Raw genomic sequence first — 26,026 nt, forward strand, 5'->3', positions numbered from 1 at the left:
TGGCCTACTTCTGCCCCTATGTCTTATTATGGTCTTATGTGTTGGAATATCGTATTATCTTGAATGATGTTTTATAATTAGAAGTTCCTTTTTGGTTTTTTATTAACTTACTTGGAACTTGTTTAGCATTTTTAGATATAAAACAGAAATTTCTTCAAATGCTCAGGACAAGTAGCATCAGTGTTGAGAGTAGCAGAGTTAATATTTTAGGAACTACAGGATAATTCAGCTAAACAGTGAACAAGGCAAAGCTGAGCTGCTGCCATCTTAGATTTGTTTACCAAAAGTATAGGACATCACAGTTTCTCCAAAATCTTTGCTTATTGGTGACCAATGACTATTCTCTAATTCCCTGAACAGAATAAAAATTTATTTATGAAAATTTAATAAAATGATTTTAAGCAATATCTTTGGATAATTGCTATTTAAAAAGAAGTTTTAAGTAATGAGTTTTTAACAAGAAACTTGTACCTGGCAGTAAAGTGTGGCTTTTGCAGTGCTTGTAGATTTAAGCATGAAGTTGTGGCTGTTCACTAGATCTTATGGTACTTCCTCTGTCTCACTTCACTTCAGGAAACTCCAGTAGACCGTCTGGAGCCTGGAGAGAGCAGATTTATTTATTTTTCTGGAGCTTGAGCATACCAACAACAGCAACAGCAGAAAACTTTCCAATAGTAAATTGGCAGCATTGCTGCTGAAGCAGAATTGATGTACTCTATCCTGTGCCTGCCCATAGTACTTAGGCAGCAGTTTCATTGCCCTTTCTATTTTTTTTAAAGGTTGCTGACTCATGCAGATTTGAGGTTCTATGGGCACTGCAACTCTCTGGTGTCCTGCCCAAGGAGAGATAAGGTATATTAGCTAGCTTGTCCATCAAGGAGGAATTGCAGCAAAATTCAGTCATCTTTTTATCCAGTGTAATTTTCAACAGTTGTCATTATGCAATGACTGGGAGCAAAAGACCGAGCTGCCTTTATCCTGTCCATTACTATCTCTCAACTTCCCCAATCTCTCCATCATTAAGATTCCTCATATGCTGACTTCCCATTACTACCATTAGGGGGAAGGTACAATTTTAGGAACAGTTTCTTCCTCTTTGCTATCAGATTTCTTAAGACCATGAACGCTACCTCACTTCTTGCTCTCTTTTTACACTATTTTATTTCTTAATGTAACTTGTAATTATTTTCTGTGTTGCTGTCACAAAACAAATTTTACAAAATATGTCAATAATAATCCCTCTTCTGATTCACTAGTCCAAGATTTCCAAGGTTAATTGTGAAAAAAAACCTTTCTTACTATTTCTCCAGAGGTCAGCCAGACCTAATGCCAACAAAAAAATGAGATCTTTGTACAGCTGAGTTACAAACTGTTTAGTGCTCTTGCATCTGTTTGGAGAGGTGCTTGTTAATTCAGTGTGTTGAGGGGAAACATTTATGATCTTTTTGCAATTTAAAACCTATGTTTTTTTCCTTGTTGTACAGGAATGGTGATCATTATCAGGGGGATTGGGTCCTGGACCAGCATCAGGGCCATGGTGTGATGCAGTCTGCAGATGGTTCGCTATATGAGGTATTCCCATTTGCCAGTAGATGTCAGCATGAGCATATTCTTCATCCAAAAGGCACCAGTGAGGTTTAACACAAGTTTTCAGAGAATGAAACAATCTGAAACTGCAATGTTATGTCATAAAGTTTAGGGAAACACATACGGTAAGGTGTTCTCAGGAATTTTCTTTCTTTTCCTCCACACACTAATTATCATTTTGTTCTTGATTGACTGTGCTGACACTGTTTATCTTACCAGCAATATTATCAGATTTCTATATCTCAAGCAAGTAAGTATTTTTCATGTGACATCTATACAGTGAGCAGCAATGGCCTGACCCTAATCTAGGGCTCAACCAAAACTTGGCATGTTGCTCCTACAAAATATTGGGAAAAATGTTTCCAATAATTCCTAACAAATCTCAAGTTGCCAATGCTGTCAGAGCTCAGGGAGTCCAACTAATCAAATTTCTACCAATAAAACCACAACCCGATAATGCCACAGCAGTGTTGCAGTTAGTGTGATGCTATATATAGCTTGGGGCGTCAGGGTTCGGAGTTCAATTCCAACGTCATCTGTAAGGAGTCTGTACGTCCTTCCTGTGGAATGCGTGGGTTTTCTCCAGTTGCTCCCATTTCCACCCACAGTCCAAAGATGTACCAATTAGCAGGTTAATTGGTCATTGTAAATTGTCTCGTGATAGGTTAGGGTTAATCGGGGTTGTTGGGTGGTGTGGTTTGAAGAGCTTATTCCAGGCTGTATCTCAATAAATAAGTAGATTTCAAACATTCATGCCCAGCAGATTCAAATTCTTGAGGTGGATGTGCCCTTCCAGATGAGGTGTCAGGACATATTGTGAGACTAATGCTGTGTATGCTGGGGATTGGTGATGACAGCTTCAGTGCCAGAGTATGACTCATTTCCCTTAATTATCTCTTTTGATCAGTGATGTGACGCTCTTGATTAAAGCTCTTTCTAGCAAGGACATAGAACAGTATAGCACACTACAGGCCCTTTGGCCCATGATGCTGTGCAGACATTTTAACCTACTCTAAGGTCAATCTAACCCTTCCCTCTCACATAGCTCTCCATTTTTCTTGCATTCCTGTGCCTATCTAAAAGTCTCTTAAATGTCCCTAGCTTATCTGCCTGTACCATCATTCCTGACAATGTGTTCCAAGTACCTGCCACTATGTGTATTTTTAAAAGAAGCTTACTTCTGACACCCCCCCCCCTTTCCTCCCAAAACCTTAAAGTTATGCCCCTTTGTATTAGCCATTTCCAACCTGGGGAAAATGTCTTTGCTGTTCACCTGATCTCCTAGCTTGAACACCTCCATGAAGTCAACTGTCTTCCTCAACAAGGAAGAAGTACTGTATTTCAAGCTAAAGTACAAATTTAGTAATAGACTTCTTTAAGATTTTTAAACATTTGGTTGCATGATGACTTTAATCCTGAGAACGCAGGATGAGAATCCTGAGATAGATTGGGTTTAGCATGGTTTAACAACATGTTGTTGTGCAGTGTTGAATGGGAAGGGGCTTGTGCTGTTGGAGTGTGGTACATAGTGAGTTTATATGCTGTGGTGCAATAAATCACACTGATATAGAGTGGTAACTGAGGACAATCATGCTGCTTTGGAGTGGTAAAAAGGGTGTGGCTGTTGTGTTACATAGATGTAAATGGAGTCATTGCACTCCTGTAGAGAAGTCAATATGGAAGCATTGTGACCTTGGGTTTATCCTATTACATAGCTTATGAATAGGTAAGTTGGACTGCTGTGGTGATAAATGGAGAGGCAGATTATGGGGCAGTAAATTGTGGAGGGAACACTGCTGATATAGATTGGTAAATCAGGTATGTTGCATCCAGAATTATTTCCAGGTAGCGGACGATTTCCTTCCATGCTGCTCTGATGTATTGGAAAATCGTGTGCTAGGCAAGTTACAGCAGTGGTTTGCCATTGCCTTCTGCCGGGTGAGGTTTTTTTTTAAGAGATCACCAGCTCTTAACGGGAGCCAGCTGGATTCGAACTCTGGATTTGAAGTCCAGAGCTAATGCCACTACGCCACCAGCTGGCCTGAGTGGTAAATAGTGGGTGAATTATTTAGTGGGGAGGGAAGTGCATAGAGAAATATGTAGTTATGTTGTGGGGAAGAGATTTATCCTTTGTTATTATTCATGGGAGTAATGTGAAATCCCATGGAATGATGTGTAGGGTGAATTCTTCAGACTAAACTGTAATTGCTGAGAAAAGTGAGAGCTGGATTGTTCTATTAGGGTACTTCAGCTGAATTAGCAAGTGGCCAGCTCACAGTCTTAAAAAGGTGTTTTAGTTGAAAAAGTGCAGCCTTTAAATAAGGAGTCTTATGAAAATATGATTTTTCTCTCCCTATTTTTGTTAGCTATCTTTCATTTTAGCTTTATTTTTAGTTTTAGCTGTAAAATAGTTTTTAAAAGAATAGTAGCCGGAAACATCACATAGATGGTGATGTTTTATGGTGGAAAGAGTCAGTAATTCAAAACACTTGGCAGAAATTAGAACTTTGGCAGATAAATAGTTAAATCCTGTAGGACTGTGGATGCCTTTTGGCGTCATTGCCCATTGCAGGCTCCAGGCTCCCCAGACGTCAGTAGTGCAGCTGTGTAGAGTGCATGCAGGCAGGAACACGTTACCTCACCATGGCTCTGTATTCAATGAATGAATTCAGATTCAATGCCTGATAATATCACTTTCCCATAATGTAATCACTTTTCCCACCCTTCATCAGAACTGTGTGTTTGTGTGTGTATCTGCTTATGTGGTGTGGATGGTGTTGATAGTATGGAACAGGGTGTGAAGTATTAGTTTTGCAAATCTTTGAATGTTCTGCATTTATGGAATGCTGATGAATTGAAACTTGTCTAGGGCCATAATGTGTGATAGCATAATAAACTCCTATTTTTTGTTGAGCCTTTCCTTTTCTCTGCTTTCTAATGTATTCCTCCTGTTCACATACTTGCCCTCCATTCCACATCTGCCAATCTTTAAGCTTTTGGGCATTACTCTCCAGTGCTTTTTGCTAATTCATTGTTCTTTACTATTTCTCTTCCACATTTTAATATACTTTGTCTGCACCTTCAGTATCATCCATCTCCTAACTCCTGTATAGGTTAGGCATAGATCTGCTTGTGCCCTCTCAGATAAAAGGCTTCTCCATTAGCTGTGAAGTAGATCTCCCTTTAGGTTATAACTGTCTTACCTCTATCCCATTCGTAACAATCCTATGAGGAAAGGAAGTTCAGGAGGAGAAAGAACTGTGGGGGCCAAATTCACACTGGTATTTCATCTCTCCTCTTACTCTAAATCAGGTATTACCCAACCTTTTTTATGCCATGGACCAATACCATTAAGCAGTGGACCAGTGAACTCCAGGCTGGGAACCTCTGGTCTAGGTGAACCCTGAAATCTCTTAGCACTTCAAACAGAATGATTTCTTCTGCCATTATTCTTCCCCAGCACCCTGCTGTAGTCCTCTCCATTCACCCTGTTATTATTTATATGTAGCCTGAGTATTTCTCTCCCAATTTTTTTTAAACTTGCATTAAGTACAATTTCTTGCAGACAATCGCCCCCAGAGAATAACAATTAAAATATACGTAAGGTGATAGTTTATCTTGACAGGATCAACAATGAAAAATGTATTATTAAATCACTACGAATATCTGCATTGTTCCATCATTTTTAAAGTCTTAGGGCAAAGACAGCATTGCACTATTGGCCTAATGTTGTCTGCACTAATGTACTGGCAACTCCTAGTAGAACTGTGAAGATCTATCTTCATAACTGTATGGAAATTTGGTCCCCTTACAAATGTAGAAGCATCAGTCTTCCATATAGCCGGTCACTGGTGATTTACAGCTGAGGGCCGTTGCAGGACTCCTGATAAAGTCTAGTGGAGGACAAATTCACACCAACTTCTCTGCTGTTACACTGGGTAGATCGGACCATTGAACTTAGGCCCTATTAGACTGTGCAAGATGAGTCAGACCTTTATTTGAATAGAGAAGAGAGGTTGTAGGAGAAAGATAATTACAGTGTAATATACAGTTGCAGGAAAGCCAGTAAATCAAGACCAAATACAAAAGGTAATTGGCAAAATAACAGAAGTGAGGAAAATATATGTCAATAGACTCAAAATGCTAGAGGAATTCAGCAAGTCAGATCTTTGGAAGGGAATAAACAGTTGAAGGCTGAGACCCTTCATCAGGTTTGGAAAGGAGGGTTTTTCTGGTTTTTACCTCCTTCCTTTCTAGTTCTTGATGAAGGGTCTCAGTCCAAACCATTGACTGCTTGTACTCCTCCACGCAGACTGTCTAACTTTCTGAGTTTCTCCAGCATACTGTGTGTGTGTGTTGCTCAAGATTTCCAGCGTCTACAGAATCTCTTGTGTTTATGTTGTTGAAAATATTTTTATAAGGGTGGTAAAAGTAGATTTAATAATAACTTTCAAAATGGAACCAAATAACTATTTAAAAATCAAAATAGTTGTGTGTTTTAGAGGAAAGATGGGTAGAGTGGGACCAATCTGATGACTTTCCCTAAGAACCCTTAAATCAATTGCAGCTCCTTACCATTTCAATTCATTAACATCCACTAAATTGGCAGAGAATACGGAGCAAGTCTGTGACCTTGCTTATCTGGAACTTAGCTTCCTATATTCTAATTCACACAGAGTCTCAGTGATCTCACCGACCCAGTGCTTGCTAATTCAGTAGGCGCTCAGAAAATTAGTGGCTCATATTGAACATTTTCAAGCAAGTATTCACTTCTGTGTACCCTGTACTATTGTAATCTCTTTCAGCTTCTCAACACTAAGAAATCATTGTTCTTCCAATTGTGCTTTCATGCATTTTGATAATCTTGTCCCTAAATAAAGGCACCCGTAAAATTTTGTATTGGCTTGCTCAGTAGGGAGTTTTGTAGCCTGACAATGGAAGAGAACTGAATAAGCATTAGGAATTCAAAGTCAATTAGGCCATGTGCTTCAGTGACTGTGTCATTTCAACAGTGTGTGTGACTTTCAGCTCCTTTGCACTGTAATATGTAGCAACTCCTCCCAGCCAATTCCCTTGGTAGTTTACTCAGTGGAAAAAAATTCAAACAAATCAGCAAAAAGAGAGACACTGAGGAAAGAGCACACAAATCCTATATCTGGTCTTACTTTACATCTCTTTACTTTAAGATGCTAGGCTTGTCTACATTGCTGACTGTGGGCTTTGGAATTTTTTTTTGCAAAGCTCTTAACAAAACAATTCTGTAATAATCCAACAACTGTGTAATGAATCATCCCGAATACTAACGGCTGGTGCTGTGAAGTTTTGCATAGGGAATTGCTATCCGCCTAAGAGAATGAATGCTTGGATTTGCTGCAAATATGTCTCTGTGTTGGTTGCCGAAGACTAGTGCAAACAGCACTTAATCATTTGGAAACTCTTGGCTGCACTATGACAAATGTATGAGTGCAATGCAAATTTATGCTGATAGTTGGCCTTCAGATTTTTAGCAATAATTTCTGCTTTTTTCACACCTCCCTCTGAAGGTCAAAGAGATGGGGACTGATCTACATCTCTTGCCATTTATGCAAGCATAACTGTCATTCTTGCCATGATTTTAATATTTGAATTAACTTCATATTCCTCCTCTCTATAACCATCGGCTTCCTGACAAAACTGAAAGTGTTGATGTCTATCCCAGGTCTCCAGAGATTAACAGGCCAAGAACAATCAGAGAATATGAATTGTTGATGAGATATTTGGCCATTCTTAATCTCAATCATTGGATGTGAAACTTCTTGCAAGGTTGTGAAGGTGCAATGAAGTATAAATTTCTTCCATTCACAACTTTAGAGGGGGCTATTGTTGATTTTAATTGGGCTATTTCACTAAGAAAAGAATAAATTTTTTGGAGAAAAACTTGGAAATTTCTATTGCTTAAAAATTAGATTTGATCTAGATTTGGTGCACTAAAGTGCAATTGCTAAATTCAGTCACATGAAATTCTGTGAAATTTGTCAAAAGCAGGTTTGAAACAGCTTTTAGAGTAGTTCACAACCTGAATGAAGCTTTAATATGGAACTTGAGAGGCTTCCAGCAGGATCATTGAAACCTATATTAAAAGCCTAGATAGAATGGGCATTGAGTGGATGTTTCCAGTAATGTGGGATTCTTGGACTAGAGGATACAACTTCAGGATACAAGGATTTCTCTTTAATACTTCTGGTAAGATGGTGGCACATTCAGACACAGTGGCCTCTCAGGAGCCAACTAAAGATGTTTTTGTCTTTTTAAACATCTTTCTTAAAATCACAGGACAATGCTGGACATTAAGAACTTCAGGTATTTCAGGTCTACCCCATCAACGAGCTGCTTTTGTGGAGGATTTAGAGTCGGTGCAGTCCATGTTACTGCCTGCTACAGGAAGGCATCGGAGTAGGTGCATGAAAGCAGTGTGCAGTCTAACTGCGAGTGATTGTCTTGAATGTTTCGCTTGTGATTGCAAGACTCTGGTGGATATTGATAATGTAAAATGCTGCAAGCCTGTTTCCCTTGTTTAGTGGCAATGGAGGAGCTGTGTGGCCTTGGTTATATCAATGGCTAGAACTCTAGCTGTGGGCTTACCTATTTCAGCAGTCCAGAAGAAGCGATGCTATAGGCACAGTGACCATGTTGAGTGGGGGCTGGCTCCTCCTGTTGGTGCTGCAGTCACTGTGGAGGCTGAGTCACTGGGTATATTTAAGATGGAGGTTGATGCATTCTTGATTAGGAAGGGTATAAAGTTGTGGGTGTAGGGTATTTAGTTCAATAATATTTGAGTAATATTGTAAATATGTTGTTTAATTAAGCATTGTTTACAAAATTCATTGTGGGTTATATGTAAAAATATGTGAATGGCATACATCATTACACTGCCATGTCATATGTGCACACCTCATTAAAAGTAAAACATTAAGTACACAAATATTCCCGGGCTCCCGTGTTTTTCTTTAGTTACTTTAGTTTCTTGAGTTACAAAATATAACAGTGGTGACAAAGATGTTTTAAAGCAAGCATGAGATGACTACCTACCCATTGAAGCACAACATATTTTTCTTCGGGAATGGGAGAAAGATATTTGAGTTTTTAAAAAAAGTACAACATGTGTTTCTTCCAAAGAAGAGAGTTTAAGAAAATAAAAGGCGGAAAATTGACAAAGTTCATGGGTTCATAAACAGTGACTACTGAGTGATAGTAAATTATAAGAAAAGCAGAAATAGCTGGCTATATCAGAAAGGTAGACAAGTTCGATTGCACAACATATAATGGATAATGTATACTGAGTGAATTGAGCGGTATTTCAAAGCAAATTAAATGGCCAAAGGAAAGCCAGTGCCAATTTTGCTGAGTGTAACAGGTGGGAAAAGCAAAAAGTTTGCTTAAAAGTTTAACTGCTCCAACCAAACCAACTGAAATGAATTTTGCTGATATCATAATGTAATGCAGAAACATTTAGAACCAAAGCTATTTTTGATTGCAAACTGCTTCAGACTTCATAAATAGTATTAAGAGGAAGGAGAGTCCTTTTCAGTTTATGTGGCTGTATTGAAGAAATTGTGTGAGCATTGTCTGTTCAGTAATGGGCTCATTGATGAACTGCGAGGTTGTTTGTGGATTCTTACCAGAAAGCTTTCAAAAACAGCTCCTAACTGAAGCACAACTCACATTTAAAAGAGCAGTTGAAATTGCTGGATCAATGGAAACAGCAGCCAGAGATGCAATTGAGCTGCAGATCAGGAATGAAAGTGAGCAAGAATAAAATTGCAGTGTCTAAGTAGAAACCTGTCTGGCTGAACAAATTGTGTTACTGTTGTGGCAGGGGCTCACTTACACCCATTCAATGCAGGTTTAAAGGTAAAACTTGCAGAAAATACAACAAAGTAGGCCACATACAAGTAGTGTGTTGGGCAGACAAAAATAAATGGACTGCACAGGAAAGTGAAGAAGGAAAAAAGTAAAGATGCTGTTTCAAAAAGAGCACTAATCTGCATGCTGTTGATGAAAAATTTGATAACAATCAGTAACACAAGGCTGGGTAGCCTTGAGATTTAATGGTAAAAACTAACAATAGACAAGCAATATGGTTTACACCAGAAGTGAATGAAAAATTAATTAAAATGAAATTGGACACTGGTTCAGCTGTTTCAGTCATTCCATAAAAAGAGTTTGAACAGCATTTCAAAGATACTGAACTTGAGCCTGAAGATATCCAACAAAGAACTTGTACTGAAGGAACAATAACTTCTTTGGGAATAATATCCGTAGCAATCAACAAGCATCATTGGGCTTGTATGTGGTTAAGAAAACAAGAGGGCCAGCATTGTGGGGATGTGATTGGCTGAGACACCTATAACTAAATTGGATATCCATCTACTATTTGCATGCCACAATCAAGTCAACTGAAAGGGAATTAAGCAAGGTACTGGATGATGCCATGGCAGTGTTCAAGGATGGCATTGGAAAACTCATACATATCAAGGATAAAACATATCAAGTATCTAAGAAAAACTTGTCTGGTTCCTTCTACCATCCATGGTAAAGTAGCCAGTGGACTAGATTGCATGGAGGCTGAAGTTATTCTTTCCAAGGTTAAATGGAGCCTAGGGGCAATGCCAATGGTCCCAGTAACCAAGAAGGATGAGTCAGTCAGGATCTATAATTTTAATGTCACTATCAACCCAGTACTGAAAGTAGATCAATGCCCTCTGCCCAGGATAGAGGATATCTTTGTAAAACTTTCTGGAGGAAAGCACTTCAAAGTGGACTTAGCAGAAGTCAACCTATAGATGGAGATGGAAGAAGAATCCATAGTGTTTCTCACTATAAACACTCACGTTTAGTGCTATAATAGGCTTATTTTCAGAGTAGCATCTGCACTTGCACACTCGCAGAAAGCTATGCACCAGGTGCTGCTAGGGTGCCCAGGCACTCAGTGTTACCTGGATGACATCATTGTTATTTATGAGGATGACAAGGAACATCTGCAAAATCTCAACACTATATTAAAAAGATTGGAAGATTATGGGCTCAGAGCATAATACAACATGCATCACTTACTGTGGTCACACCATTGATGCACAAGATTTTACACTGGTGTGCTGAGAAAATTCTAGCATTTGTTGATGTCCCAAGGCCAAAGGACATGTCACAGTTGCATCCTTTTCGGGATTTATAAATCGCTATAATTTGCCAAACCTGGTTCCACCCCTTGAACTCATTATTGCAGATGATGAAGAAATAGCAGGGCACAAAGCTAAAGACAAAAGAAGTGGTGACGTCAGACACTGTACTCACACATTATGATCTACATTGTCCAGTAAAGCTTGCCTTACCTTATGTTACATCGGTGCAGTTATGTCACATCTTATAAGTGATGGTAGTAAGCGCCTTTGCGTAACATTCCCTTATCGTGGCACAGAAAATTTATACACAGATTGATGGGCCTTGAGTCTGCTTTGGGAAGTAAAACATTTCAACCAGTACTTGTATTGGGTTAAAGTTTACCATCTTTATTGATCACCATCCATTAATGTCCATTTTCAATCTGCACAAGGGTGTTCCACTAACAGCAGCAGCACAAATGCAGAGATGGGCTCTATTTCTTGGAGGCCACAATTACAAGATTGAAGAGGACAACAAGTCGTGGAAATTCTGATGGATTGTCCTAGTTAACTTTGGAAAATGAAATATCAGAAAAGTTTGCAAAAAGGACATTCCTCGACATATTCTCTGTAATACAAATCAAAATGTCAGAGCTGATCCAAGGGGAAAACATAGAAGACTCCACATTGTCTTAAGTCCATATGGCCACCCAAAAGGCTGGAATATGCAGCAGAAATTTCAGTTTCCCCATTTTTACCAGTGTCAGGATGAACCTGCCCTTTACAGGGGTTGCCTTATATGATGATTGAGAGTTAAGTACCATCCAAGCTGAGAGTTGTAGGAATGTTGTAGAATGTTGTAGGAGCTACATGCCAATCATGTAGGTGTGGTCAAAATGGAAGTGTGGGCTTGAATCTTTGGTGGTCTGGGATAGATCAGTAGGTCATGCACTGTTTGGGATGCAACCACATCCAGAAGGTGCTGTTCCTGGGTCACGCTTGGATCTCCTCAAACCCCATCTCAGGAGGAATATGCAGGTAAACAACTGAAACAAATTGAGAGCTCCTCAAACAAGGAGGATCAGTTTTTCACAACTGGATAAGCAGTCCTGGCAAGGGACTACAGAGGCTGAAAAATGAGGGAGATGGCATGGGGAGATGAAATATTGATGTTCATTCTTTATGATCCCCTGTGATGTCGGGGATTGAATGATGCAAGAATCAGGTTGGAGAATAATGGTCAGAAGTCTGGAGTTCAGAGTGAGAGGAGAAGAAGGAGTTAATAGACACTGCCATAAGTCAAGATGTTCACGATCAAGAAATCCTATTTATGATTGACGACCAGTGTGAGGAACCCTTTCTATTGATGAAAAGGCTTGGTTTATTGATGGAACCTTTAAGAAGAGAGCAGTCAATGCTGCTTGCACTTACTGGAAACCAATGGGTCTGGTAAATCTCAGTGCTTAGGATGCATCTTCCCCTCTCTGAAGTCAAAGTAGATGAATTCATACAGAGCGAGCCCAGGTAACTTATCTGATTCTATAGTGAACAGTAAGTTGTAGAATAGACAAGATCTGGTGCTGTCACCTGGAATGACCCAGGAAATTGAGAGTCACTGCAACATTGGCCTTCATGGAGCAAGCAGTCCAAATTTGAGAGTGCCAAATGTCACCCTACAGGAGACACACAACCCTGCAGTGAATGGCTTAGAAAGCATGAGTGTCCAATTGCATTATACATCACATACATTCAGGTAGGATGTGGTGTTTCTGAAGACTCACAAGGTCTCCTACGCATCCTGAGTACCCTGCTTCACCTATCTGGAAGTCTTCAATAACAGAGTCCTGCCATTACTGAAGCACTTGTTCATGGAACAGCTCGACAGCTAAATGATGCAAACGAAAAAAAACAATTGTTTAAAATGCATTTTGTGGACTTCCGGGCAGCCAGCTGAGAAACTATGCAGTCAGATCTCTTGATGAACAACAAGAAAGGCAAGAGATCAGTGCAATGTTCTTCAAGTTTGCTGTGCCAGTTCCACAACAATCATTGCATGGAGCTCAGCCCTTCAATTTATTGGTGAAATTGTGTATTTCACAAAATGCAATGCTAATAGATTTGCACCTAATGCCAGGAAACAGTCAGGAGCACTAATATGGAGTGCAACCAGATGTTCCTAGTCAATTTCATGATTGGCACAAATTAGTTTTGGATCGCGTAGTGTTTATAATGCCATTGTTATTTAATCAGATGTCCAAACATAATCTCCAAACTCATAGTAAACTCTAGAGATCATGCAGATTTTGGAAATCCAGAGTAATGCACACAAAATGTGACTAATCTTACAGTGTTATGAGCTAGCTTCCTGTTCTATAGACTCAGATTAATTGAGTGAATGTGTTCCCTGTAATGCATGTGTGTCCAACATAAATTAATTGAATGGTTAGTCACTGTGAATCTTAGGGCAACCCATCTGAGAATTCTATGATGAAGGGGCTATAAGAATGATTGAGAGGGGTGGTCTGCTCGGTCATCAAATAATATGTAGATAAGGCAGCGCATATAATTCTACATCCAACCTTTCTTATGTCCAACCTGGATGTTCACATTATTATGCCTGCATTCATACTGTGGCAAAAAGTTGTCCATTCTATCACACTCCCATCCCTAACTTTACCTCTTTGTATATTAATACCTGAAGATAAGCATTCATTTTAATTGCTCCATGAATAAATTGGAGGTTCAGTGATCAAATCTGAAATATAATATATCATTGAATATCATTCAACTCTCACACGCAATTTTTGGGTTTCTTATTAAGAGATGGCAAGGCCCACATTTATTAACATTAACATTTCTCATGGGCAGTTATCTTAATTGCCCATGCGAACATGATGGCAAACTGCCTTCTTGAACTACTGCAGTCCATCTAGTATATCCAAAGCATCGAAGTCCCTGAATTTAAACCCAGAAATGATGAAGGAACAACAAACGACTGTCCCAGAGGGGAACCTACATTGGATTTCTTATGTGCTTGTTGCTCTTGTCTCAAGTAATAGAGGTTACAGATTTGGGAGTTATTGAAAATCTTAGCAATCAATTGTGTATTTTGCAGGTACATTTACTGCTCATAATGTGCTTGTAGTGGTGGAGATGTTTGTTTAGAGTAATGTGCAAAAGTATCTTTATTACTACTAGCACTCAACTGGATCTATCTACACCCATTAGTCTGAACTTTTCTTGAACTTTTTATATTCTTTTAAAATAATTATCCAGTTTCCCTTTAAATAATCTTAGTCTTCATCTCATAGCTGCTTGTGGCAAAGCATTCCATGTTCTCATAACCATCTGTGTGGGGAAAAGAAAACATTCTTCAAGCTTTCCTCTTCATTCTTCTAAAATTTTGGAGTGGATTCCTTTCAAAGCATTCCCTCTCAGACATCTGTTTCCTTGCATTTATGTTATTGCAAATATTCCTGGGAGTGCATTAGCTTTGCTTAGTGTGCTGTTCCATGGACACAAGGGAATTTTAATATGTAGCAGAGAATGGAGAGAATATTGAAATATCGCTGTACTGATAGCTCAGTTTCTAAGTGTACTATTCATACACTGTCTTCAGTTTCTCTTCTTACAAGAGTTAAATGGTATCCAGTCTGTCTCACACCCAGTGTTAAGAAACCCTGTAGTAGAGTATGTAACTAAAATCCTGACATCTCACTCTTAATGATTCCCAGTATAGAGGTTTGGGATTGTAACTTAAACTCCAACCTCCAGTTGTCTTTTGTCACTTATTAAGTGGACTTTATCCCCATCTCCCTTTGGTGCAAATATCACTTTGCTTGTCTTCATCCTATCTCCTTATCCCTTCTCACAATTCTCACTGACAGCCTCCCCTATCCCTTAGAGATCCAGAGGCTACATAATTCATTGTGTTAACTTTCTCAGTGGCAAAGCTAATGAAGAAAGTGCATTTGTGCATACTAAGTATGAAATTCCCATCCTGTGAAGCAGAAGTTGGGCTTCACTGTCAACACAGATGAGTTGCTGAAGAGCCACAGTGGGTCTCCTGTGTATAGTTTTAAGAGATGTGCAGTTTTGTGCTCTGGATGTCTTGCTAAATTTAGGCTGTAGGACTTTGGTGGACTACAACCTGGACCTTCAGTCAAAATAAACTTACTGAACAATATATTTGTCTTTGGGAGTGTACTACCTAGTTTTAGTTGGAATTTCAAAGCAGACATTTTGTTGCTTGTTCCAAATGTTTAGAATACGGAGGGGTTTAAGGTTGCTTGTGTTCTGCTATTTTTCCCAGAGGAGCCCTGCTTTTGTCTGCACCTAGGTAGTCAGCTGTGGCAGCTTAGTGCAGATGAAGAATTTTTGGGTCCTCTCACCTGTGAATTTTAGGGAATTAATTGGAAAAAAATGTGTTCTTTATACATTCCAGTCTCTCTAAAGAAGTACATTTATTTCATCTCACTAGATCTTTATTCCCACAATATAATTGAGAATCAGCCTAGCGTTATTTACAGGCTGAATCATGACTGTACATAAACATCCTGCATGTGTTGAAAGAAACACAAACAGCTGCCGGCCACATACCATTCATTACCAGAGTTGCTTTGGAAACCTCCAGTACTTCTGTTGTGCATGGGGCATATTCCGGTACTGCTCTTTCACTCCTGGGCAATGAATTTAAGGCTAACAAGCTAAGTCAGGTAAGATGAAGCATGACCAGTGAAACACATCAATTTCTAGCAATAAGTGAACAGTCTATTTGCCTTTGAGAGGGTATTATTGGCTAGGATTTTAAAGCAGGCATTTGATGTCTTGTTTCAAATGTTTGGAATAAAATGGTTTCTGCACTCAGTAGCCACTTTATTAGGTACATCCCGAGTGTACGTTGGTGGTTTCTACTGTTGTAGCCCATCCATTTCTATGTTCAATATGTGCATTCAGAGATGCTCTTCTGCACACCACTGTTGTAACGTGTGGTTATTTGAATTCCATCACCTTTCAGAAAGCTTGAACCAGTCTGGTCATTTTCCACTGACCTGTTTCAATAACAAGGTATTTTTGCTCACAGAACTGCTGCTCACTGCATGTTTTTTTGTTTCTTGCACCATTCTTTATAAACTTTAGAGAGTGTTGTGCATGAAAATTCCAGGGGATCAACAGTTTTTGAAATACTCAAACCACCTCATCTGACGCCAACAATCATTCCACAATCAAAGTCACTTAGATTAGATTTCTTCCCCATTCTGATGTTTAGTCTGAACAACAACTGAAACCTCTTGACCATGTCTGCATGCTTTTATGCATTGACTTGCTGCCGCATGATTGGCTGTTTAGATATTTGCATTAACAAGCAGGTGTACCTAATAAAGTGGCCACTGAGTGAAGGTTGCTTGTGTTCTGTCTTGATGGAGAGATCACCAAGGTAGTGGAAATCTAAGGAGGAACTAATTAGGTCAAATGGTTTTAGAACAGTAACGGGTCCTGTGTATTATTGAAGCAGCACAAGGAATTGCTTAGACCCTTTACAGTACTCTAACAGTCTTTGCATGGAGTTATCTCCACAGTCATATAGTTTCTCATGTGAAGATTAGGCAGTTTGAGCACAGTGGCAAATGCAGTGTAAGACTACTGGCACTCAGGGAGAGGTACATCAGGAGGAACCAATTTCCTTCAAAGAGGAGAAAGGGTGTTAAAGGAGGGAAGAGCTTGAACTGTTGCAGATTTGTTAGCTAGAAGTTTTCAAGAATTTTTTTGTGCGGTTTATAAGTTTCTAACTTTATCAAATCTGTACCTAATGGACAACATAAAATAGTGATTAAATATTTCAATTTCAGGGGCAGTGGAGAAATGGCCTGTTTAATGGGCAAGGTTCCATAATTCACTGCAGCGGCGTGGTTTATGATGGAATGTGGATCAACGGACACCCCGTTGGTGCGTAAGTTTTGGATTCCAGTGGCAGTTGCACATGTTATGTGAACAATGCACTTACTGATTAGGAATCATTGTGAATGTAAAAGGATTGGCCTCTTTGTGTATTTTTCTCTTTTTTTTACTATTGCCTTTAGTCATTATTTAAGCCCATTTTCCCCTTTTATTGTTTAAGAACAAAATTCTTTGCAAGTATCCCACGCTGCAATGTTTAGATTTCAATAATAGGGTAAGATTTTTTTTAACCCTTCAGTATTAACTTCCCTCAGAATGTGTTTGGGCATGGCAAGATCTCAATTATTACCTGCACATGATATGGCCAGATAACTTACCAGGCCAATCCAGAAAGCATTATGGTAAATTGTAGCTGCTGTCATATCAAGGTACTAAGCTGACTAATGTGGTATTACCACCAAGCTACCAGATTTATCAAATTCATAAGTTGCCATGTTGAGATGTGCACACAAGCTCGCATGTTTAGTCCAATAAGCCACACCTTCATGTATATACATGTACTTGATATCAACTCTAAATAGGCTACCAAATGTTTATGAAACATTCTGCAGGATGACTTTAAGTTTTAAAGAGAGGGAAATCATCCTATTCCTGATTATTGACCATAGAAGTAAGTGCAGAAATGTAGATAAAATGTTTGATTGTTTTCAACCAATTTCTGTTACATTCATTCCGTGATAGAAAGGTTAGTTACTGTATATGGTCAATAGCTATAAATACAAAATGACAACCGATCAGGTTCTTTAGAGCCAATATGTTAGTAAAAGTGAGTGCCTTAATGGGAGAAGATGATGAACATGCCACTAAAACATGGCATGTTTTAGTGCCCAAACTAGTTGCGTATAAGACACCTAGAAAGAGGCTTTGCTTCCCTCAATCTGGTCTGATTTTAAACCAGGGACCCTCAGGGTACTAATTTACTGATTTATCCATATTCCCAAATGATATGAACTAATCCAGTTTCCTGTTAATATCACCCAGGGGAAAGACTTTTATTTATAATGAATCCAATGATAAAGTTAATATTTTTCATCTGATGCTGCAGCCTGCTGTTTCTTCTCTGAAGATCTCATTTACATCTCCATTACCAAGAGTGGACATGGTATCCCAAGTAGGGTTTAATGAGATCACTTTTTTTATTTAACCTTAACATTACTGTTCATTATTTTGTTGCTTTGTTGATTGGTATTCTGTGCGAATGGAATGAGTTCATTAGTAGTCCTAGACCCAACTGCTTCATCCTAAAGTCTTTTGTATCCATATTTCTTCCAATACACAAGACTTGTTATAGTTTCACCTTTATGTTGTTTTCAATGTAAGCATTTGAGTTGCATATCTGACACTGGGTGCCAAACAACATCTTCTAAATCAAATATTTTGTCTTGGGAAAAGGTGAAGCCACTAAGCTAGTGATTCTTGGTGAGCCAGTACAAGAAGTAGTGCAACGATCATCTTTTACCATTGAAGTTCAATTGCAGAATAATGAAGGAGAGGTGATAGAAGGTAAGGCAGCTATTATAAAATTTTCTTCAAAAATAAATTACAGACTGCAGACTTTGGAATTATATTTTGTATTGCATCTGTAGGAACTTGGAGGTTCTGGGAAGTTTTAGGTTTGATCCCTGGCCAGTTCTGGTTAGTTAATCCAATTATGTACTGATGCATTTGGGTGTGGTATTGCTGATCATTTGGATGCTTTCAGAACTAAAGGAGAATTGAAATGCTCAGAAACATCAAGCTGTAATGCCCCTTGACTTTCCTGCCACCAGCTCCCAAATCAATAGACTACAGACGCTCACTACCTGAACTAATATGAAGAATGGCTCATTGAGTGAGGTATCGGGCTTGCTCAATCCATGAAGCTAAACCATAGCAGATTGAGCACCCTCAGTAAAGTGTTTGAGGAAAAACACCGGGGTGACCAAGTTAATTTAAAAGGAACTAGATTATTTAGTAGATTAATACAGAAAGTTCTATGGTTTAAAGGAAATAAAAGCCACTTTCTTAGGTGTGGGTATCCTATGTTCAACTTGTCTGGTTGCTATAAACCTATCCAGCTCAGGATAAAATGCAGAAGAGGAACAGGAAAATGTGTGGTTTAGAAGGGATGGTATTTTTGAGCACAACTTATAGCAGGCCTCAGAAAAAGTGTATTATTATTTAGTGAACTGGAACCAAAGATATCATCATTTTATATTTCGCTTAGGCTGTATTCAATCTTTAATAGTAAGTGATCAATCTTTAATAGAATGCAGCAACATACTTAAACCATGCAGGAAAATTCGTCAGGAAAAGGCTAGTCAAGCTGAGAGGTGTGAATGAAACAGCCACCATGTCCTGTTATTGGGCTCTACATAGTTGGATGTCATACATAGCACCCTGCAGCAGATGACCCAATTTCACATCTTTTAAGTGCACAAGAAGTACCTGAATGAGCAAGATTCCAATTTAATTTATTTCACAGACAGCAAATGTTTGCTAATGGCTAGGACCTGTCAGTAACAACATTGGTTTCCCACTAGCAAAACTGATCCAAACCAAACCCAAACTGACAGGCTGGCTGGCTGGCAACAAAAAGACCAATTTTTGGGAGGAACAAACTGTCAAACTACGTGAACATTTCCTGCAAGTGCTTGCTTTCATGAGCTCTGGAAGGACTTGATGCTGATTGGGCTTCATGTTACTGCACCAGTATCTTATTTATAATTGGTGTTCAATTTGGCACAGTAGTGAAGACCGCAGATCAGGCAAATGTGAGAGGATGATGTCCATGTTATGTACATGATAAATGAGACAAACAATGCCCTGATGCACAAACTGGCGCAGAGTAAGAAAACATGGCTCCTTCTCCATCTAGCATGGTGTGTGTTTCATGATAAATTCTTGGTGGTGCTCCAATATGCCAGTTTTGTTGAATTCATGTTCCCACAACCTTGGACACCTAATGGTCAGATATAGTCCATACTCTTTGCCTAAGGGGTTCTCCATAATCCTGATCACAGTTCACAGGCCACCAACAGCCAACTATAATCAAGCGTTTGAGACACTGCATTGTATATGGTGATATTTATGTACTTTGGTAATAAAATTATTTTGAACTTTGAACTGAACCATACAGACCTGACACTCGAACTCGATTGTACCTAAAGGAAATAGTACAGAGGTATGTCCTTGCATGTGTCAAATATGTCGACAGTTCAGCAATAATAAACACGAGAAATCCTACAGTTGCAGGAAATCCAAAGCAATACACACAAAATGCTGGAGGAACTCAGGAGGCCAGGCAGTATCTATGGAATGAGTAAACAGTCAACGTTTCGGGCTGAGACCCTTCTTCAGGACTGGAAAGGAAGGGGGGAAGATGACAGAATAAGGTGGTGTGGGGAGGGAAGAAGGATGGCTAGAAGTTGAAAGGTGAAGCCAATTGCCAATTGGGAAGCCAATAGGCAAAGGGCTGGAGAGGAAGGAATCAGATAGGAGAGGAGAATGGACCATAGGAGAAAGGGAAGGAGGAGGGCCTGTTTTTTTTTTATATAGAATTTCTAACTGAAAATCTCTGTTACCATAGAAGAGAGGATAAATTGGGGTAGCAAAATAAATAGCACTTTGTAGCCAATCAATGTGAGCGAAGAACATGATGAGGTACAGTGATTTTATTGGTAAATTGATCCCCAAATTCAACAGATTAGAGCTAAGATATTTGTACTAGAGCTGCCAACTTGTAAAGACTAGAAAGAGACATCCAGCAAAAGGGAAAAATAAGAATCCAAAGAAAGTTAAAGAGAGAAGCAGATAAAGATGGAATGTGAGACAGTAAATCTAAAATTGAGAGAAAAATCAAAAACAATGCATTGTAATAGATTAGGCAAAGATCAAAATCTAGGACGAAAATGTGAAGGTAGGGAGTGAGGATTAAGAGTTTAAAAAATTGCAGAGAGAGCATATGTGGGATTGTCAGAGTCAGGCTGCTATAGACTGGTGCTTGTTCAGCTTTATTATAGAGATGAGACAATAAAATGGGCCTGCAGAGACAGTGCTTACTATAGACTGGCACTTATCCAGCTTGTTAGAGAAAGAGCTTGCAAATGGAACCTGCAGAGACAGATCTCCCTATGGGCTGATTGTAGTCTGCTTTGTTTATAGATGGAGACAAAAGAAAATAGGGCCTTCTCGAAGTAGGTTCATTGCAGCCTTTTGCTTGTCCAGTTGTAATAAAGGGAAATAATGCTCCCATTTAGTTTAGTTTTACTGTTGATTTAAACAAGAAACAATACTTTGTAATAAAGGTGTGCTAGGCAGTGTTGTCTCCAAAGATATTTTCCACATGCAAAACTGACTTGAGCAATGTGGGGTGAAGTGATGAAAGGCTGTCCTTGAGGCATGAAGCTGTATGATTGGCTACAACCAGCAGACCTAAATATTTATCTAAAATAAGAGGAATTAATTTTTATGATTTGGCATTGATTCTGTAGTGAAGTTGCTCTCACTTCTTTAAATGTAATTTATTTTCAATTTTCCCCTCCTATCACCAGAGTCCTCCTTGTATTCAGAGAATCCCGCCTGCAATTAATAATTATGCAAATGAGTATACATTGGAGAATTGAGTGTTATTAGCCTTTGACCTAGCAGGTTGGATTTGCATCATCTCTAATTCATTTAGAATGACTTAGCCTGAAGATAAAAATTGGCCCCAGCAGCCAGGACAGGAGAAGCATAAATAGGCCTCAATGACCCAGGAAGGAAACAGCAGAATGAGAATTGTAAGCTTTGGGATATTGAGCAATAATCTGCTAGTGCTGACTTTCCTGATTTTGGAAATGATGCCATGTGGCTATTTAGTGAGACCAGGTCTTGGCTTATCCTGTTCACATTTTCTGTGGTAATTTGTCATGTCAATCTGACATATAAGGGTAAGTTGGCAGGTGTTGGCACAATGAGTAGTCAAGGGCTGACACTTTTAGAAGAGGGAGAAGAGTAAATGAAGTGCAAAGAATCAAATTTAACAAATTCTTCGTGATTTATTTGATGCTTCAGTAATGTGGCTTACTTCCAGGTGCTGGGCAGCATTCCAGCTTCAATGATATGTGTTAGCAGCTTTGAATCAGGTTGGGTAGTTTGGGTGAAACGTTTCTGTAGCATTCAGTTGGGTAACCAGAAAGTTACTCAAAAGTGCAGTAAAATCTCCCTCCAGTGATCTCCTTTTGCCAAAATATTTGGAAGTGGCTCAAGCTATATTCCCCTCACAGCTATCTTTGGGAAGAAGAGAGGCAGCCAGGTTTTCTTGTATTTCCTTTTGGCAGGCACAAGTCTCTGATGTTATAGCATTCACCGTGGAAGTTATAAAATGCCTAGTTAATCAGCTCACGATCAGGTGACCAACCCATCTGTTGCCCATATAATAGCAGCAATAACTTGAGACTATTGTTGTGACAACAGATACCTGGAAACACTTTACTGATGGCTTCAAACTGAAAAATCCCCAAGAATCTTGCAAGTTCGCAGATGTTATATTCCAGCTGTGCATAATAATTTATTGCTTTCTTGTTGCTATGCCAACGAAAATATCTATAAGAAAAATACTTGATTTCTTTGTTTTCTGGCTAATATGCTGTATGTCTCTCAGACACGTTTTCATCCTGTTGAAGCTTTTTAACCTCACCCATCCCCTGCTAACTCCCATCCCCAAAATCTTGCTGGATACATCGTGGCAGCTGAGCCCACCAGATATGGAGGAGTCCCAGTGGAGTTGTGTCCCTGCACTGAGTTGGTTGTTCTTAGGTGGGGGCAGAGGTAGGGTTGTTACAGTGGCCTTTGTGGCTCAGCTCTAGGGAGGTAAATATCAGAGTTTCTACTTGTGGCCCGTGTTGGAAAGTTAAAACGTGTTTGCTTACCAGACTATGAAACAAGGCTCAGCAACAACCCTTCTAACCTGATCTACATTCCCACCTAACTCCAGCAACTAACAGGCCTGTTAAAACACTTGACAGACTTATGAAATTAGAGGTGAAGTCTGAGATTTGACAATTACAATGTATAGGCATAAGTAACTTCTTATAATGATCAGATGCTAAGTATTGCAGTGATTGTTGGAACAGGTTAGAGAGTAATTATTAAGGTCGGGTGATGGGGTTATATATAGAGAAGAGTTGGGTAATTTTTTTTGTTGTAATATATTTTAAAAATGTGGCTCATTGTATCTGATCTGATTTTGAATACTGACATAGCTTCTTGGAAGGAGATATTAAATGGCTTTGTAAAGTTCTCTGAGATTGTAATGTGATTCAGATGTTTGGATGACCTCATAAACCTGGAGCGTCCAAACTTTTTGTCTTTAGTGCATGGAGCCTTGGGGCCCATGTATCAGGTTTAAATCAATGTCCCTATTAATTCCCAGATTCCTAGATATTACTTATACTTCTGAACCTGCTTTTCTCGTCAGGGTTTTATCCAGAAGTGAGACGACAAGCCTCCATTTTCACAAAATTCAATCTGATCAAGAAGTCAAGTTAAAGCAGATTTGGCATTTGCCCTTGCAATGAAGAGGACTAAAAAGAAAGATAGTATTTTTAAAGTTGATGAGATTTTTGTCTCCTTTTAGCTGAAAATGGACGACTTTTGCAGATTTGGGCGGGAGTGAAGCACATTCAACTCTCCCCAACTCTGAGCAACACTTCACTGCAGCTCACTGAGGATCTGGAAGAACCACTCGTTGAAACACCATAGTAAGTGTTCTCTGGGTGATGATATTATTCAAAAGTGCCTCACTCTAACTCAGTTACAGTGGATTTTCAATTACTTTCCTCTTGTCATGAAAGTACCAATTCTCAATGAGTTATGGCAGAGTTGCAGTTCTTTCCATCCCCTAGCCCAGAGTCTTCGTGGGTCTGGGGTCTATAGACTTCTGCCCCGGTCTATATTAGTTAACAAAGTCCATTTACCCAATAAGCCATCTGGAGAGCCTTTAACTTGAAGTACTGCCACTTCTAATTCAATATTTAATAGCATTTTTCCCTGAATAAAAAAATTACATGAAATGTCTCCTGTACAAGACAGGTGAGGTTACTCTGTGCATGTGTGTATTTTTTAAAATGAAATCGATTCTGATCTTTGGATGATGAGCCACTATAGATTGACTGCTAATCCCAACAGTGATGAGGTCCTCATGAATTTGAGTCCCTCATTTAAATTTGATAGTCAGATTAATTATCAGGCCTGCACAGGCAGGCACCTTCCAGTCTCCACCCAGCTAACAGAAGTCACATGCCATTTGTTTCCAACTCATCACCTGCAGCCCATTTAAATCCATCTTTCATCCACAATCCTTGTTCACTCATTCAAATCAGCCACCTTCAGTCAGTTGCTCCTAGGCTTCTGTTACCTTCAAGAGAAAATCTACAGATGCTAGTGTTACTTGCCCCTTGATCAGGGCCCTACATAGGAGCACCAGGCCATTGTCACCCGCATCATTATTGACATTATTAACTCGCGGGATCTCCCATCCACCGTCACCAACCTCATGGTTTCCTTACAACGCACCTCCCTTCTTTACCCCCTTCCCAAGATCCATGAACCTACCTCTCCAGGTAGACCCATTGTTCCTGCTCTTGATATTTCCACTGACCTCAATTTCCCCGGCTCTGGTCATCTCATTTTCACTGTGGATGTCCAGTCTCTGTACACCTTCATCCCCCATCGGGAAGGGCTCAAAGATCTGTTTCTTTCTGGACACCAGACTCAACCAGTTCCCCTCCACCACCACTCTCCTCCGTCTGGCAGAACTGGTCCTCATTCTCAATAATTTCTCTTTTGACTCCTCTCAGTTCCTTCAAGCAAAAGGTGTAGCCATGGGCACTTGTCTGGGTCCCAGCACAGCCTGCCTTTTTGTTGGCTACATGGAACAGTCTATGTTCCAAGCCTACACCAGTCACCCCCTTAATTTTCCTATCCTACATTAACACCTGCATTGGTGCTGCTTCCTGCACCCATGCCAAGCTTGTAGACTTCATCAACTTTGCCTGCAACTTCCACCCTGCCGTCAAATTTGCCTGGTCCATTTCTGACACTTCCCTCCTCTTTCTTGATCTCTCTGTCTCTACCTCTGGAGATGGTTTATCCACAGATATCTTTTTTGAACCCACTGATTCTCACAGCCACCTGGATTATAACTCTACTCACCCTGTCACTTGTAAAAATACCATCCCCTTCTCTCAATTCCTCTGTCTCTGCCGCATCTGCTCTTAGGATGAGGCTTTTCATTTTAGAACTAATGAAATGTCCCCATTCTTCACAGGAAGGGGCTTCCCCTCCTCTACCATCAACACTTCCCTCACCTGCATCTCTTCCATTTCATGCACATCTGTTCTCACCCCATCCACCCGCCACCGCACTAAGGATAGGATTCCTCTTGACCTCACATATCTCCCCATCAGCTTCAAACCACATTCGGGTTGAAAGAACAACATCTTGTATTCTGTCTTGGTAGCCTTCAACCTGATGTCATGAACATTGATTTCTTGAACTTCCAGTAATTGCCAGAACTTAAGTTTTGTTTCCAGAATTATTTCAGGCTACAGTGCCCTCATCATGAGTGCCTTTAGAACCTACACAAGTAGGAAGAGCTCCCTTAACCCCCAAGCATGTGAGCATTGATAGAGAAATAACTTGTGTGCTTATTATGGAGCTGCCAATCCCCCTTGCACTAAATTCCCAGTGCATCCAGGAAAACGACAGCACCAGGTAGAGGTGTGGAGCCTTTTATCTGGTAAGCTCCCCCGTCCTCTCATTCCAGTTCATTACCTGATTCATCCTCTCTGTCCTCCTCCACACCTTGACAGCTCTGTATGCACAGGAGGCACTGGTGGATTTCGGTGCAGCAGGCAACTTTCTGGACAGACTGTGCAGCATGGACTTCCTATCTCTCACCCTTTCTGCACCATGATCACTGACAGATGTCCTTTGGGGTCTGGGATGGTTAGAGTGTGCGCACAGTCTGTGTACATGAGCATCGGGGAGTAATGCCAGTCTATCCCATTCCTCCTTACCAACTCACCCAGCACTGCTCTCATCTGGGGTTATTTCTGCATCTTCACTTATGACCCTCACTTCACCTGGTCATCAGGTTCACTGCTGAGTTGTGGGTCCACCTGCCTACAACCTCAGCTGACTTCACCCTGTGTGTCTGTGGAGATGGAGGGAGCTAAACTCCTGACTTGACCGTCACCTTCAGTAAAAAGGAAATGAACACCCTGCTGCCTCACAGACCACACGACGGCGCGATCAACCTCCTCCCAGATGCTACCCCTCCCTAAGGTCATCTGTTCTTCCTGTCCTGAGATCCATCGCCA

At 39.9% G+C, this 26,026-nt stretch overlaps 1 protein-coding gene across 4 annotated transcripts in view; it reads left to right on the forward strand.

The window, feature by feature from the left end:
- Positions 1-26,026, forward strand: part of LOC132382195 (MORN repeat-containing protein 1-like) — a 234,485-nt gene that overhangs the window by 26,234 nt on the left and 182,225 nt on the right. For 3 of the 4 annotated variants that reach the window (XM_059952171.1, XM_059952170.1, XM_059952172.1), the window contains 4 exons: positions 1,485-1,572; positions 16,574-16,670; positions 18,075-18,185; positions 23,281-23,404. In XM_059952171.1, coding sequence (XP_059808154.1) covers positions 1,485-1,572; positions 16,574-16,670; positions 18,075-18,185; positions 23,281-23,404 — 420 coding nt within the window. The remainder of the gene's footprint in view (positions 1-1,484; positions 1,573-16,573; positions 16,671-18,074; positions 18,186-23,280; positions 23,405-26,026) is intronic. The other variant, XM_059952173.1, reaches the window with a different exon arrangement.

The sequence above is a fragment of the Hypanus sabinus genome, chromosome 27, assembly GCF_030144855.1.
Source record: "Hypanus sabinus isolate sHypSab1 chromosome 27, sHypSab1.hap1, whole genome shotgun sequence".
Classification (NCBI taxonomy): domain Eukaryota; kingdom Metazoa; phylum Chordata; class Chondrichthyes; order Myliobatiformes; family Dasyatidae; genus Hypanus; species Hypanus sabinus.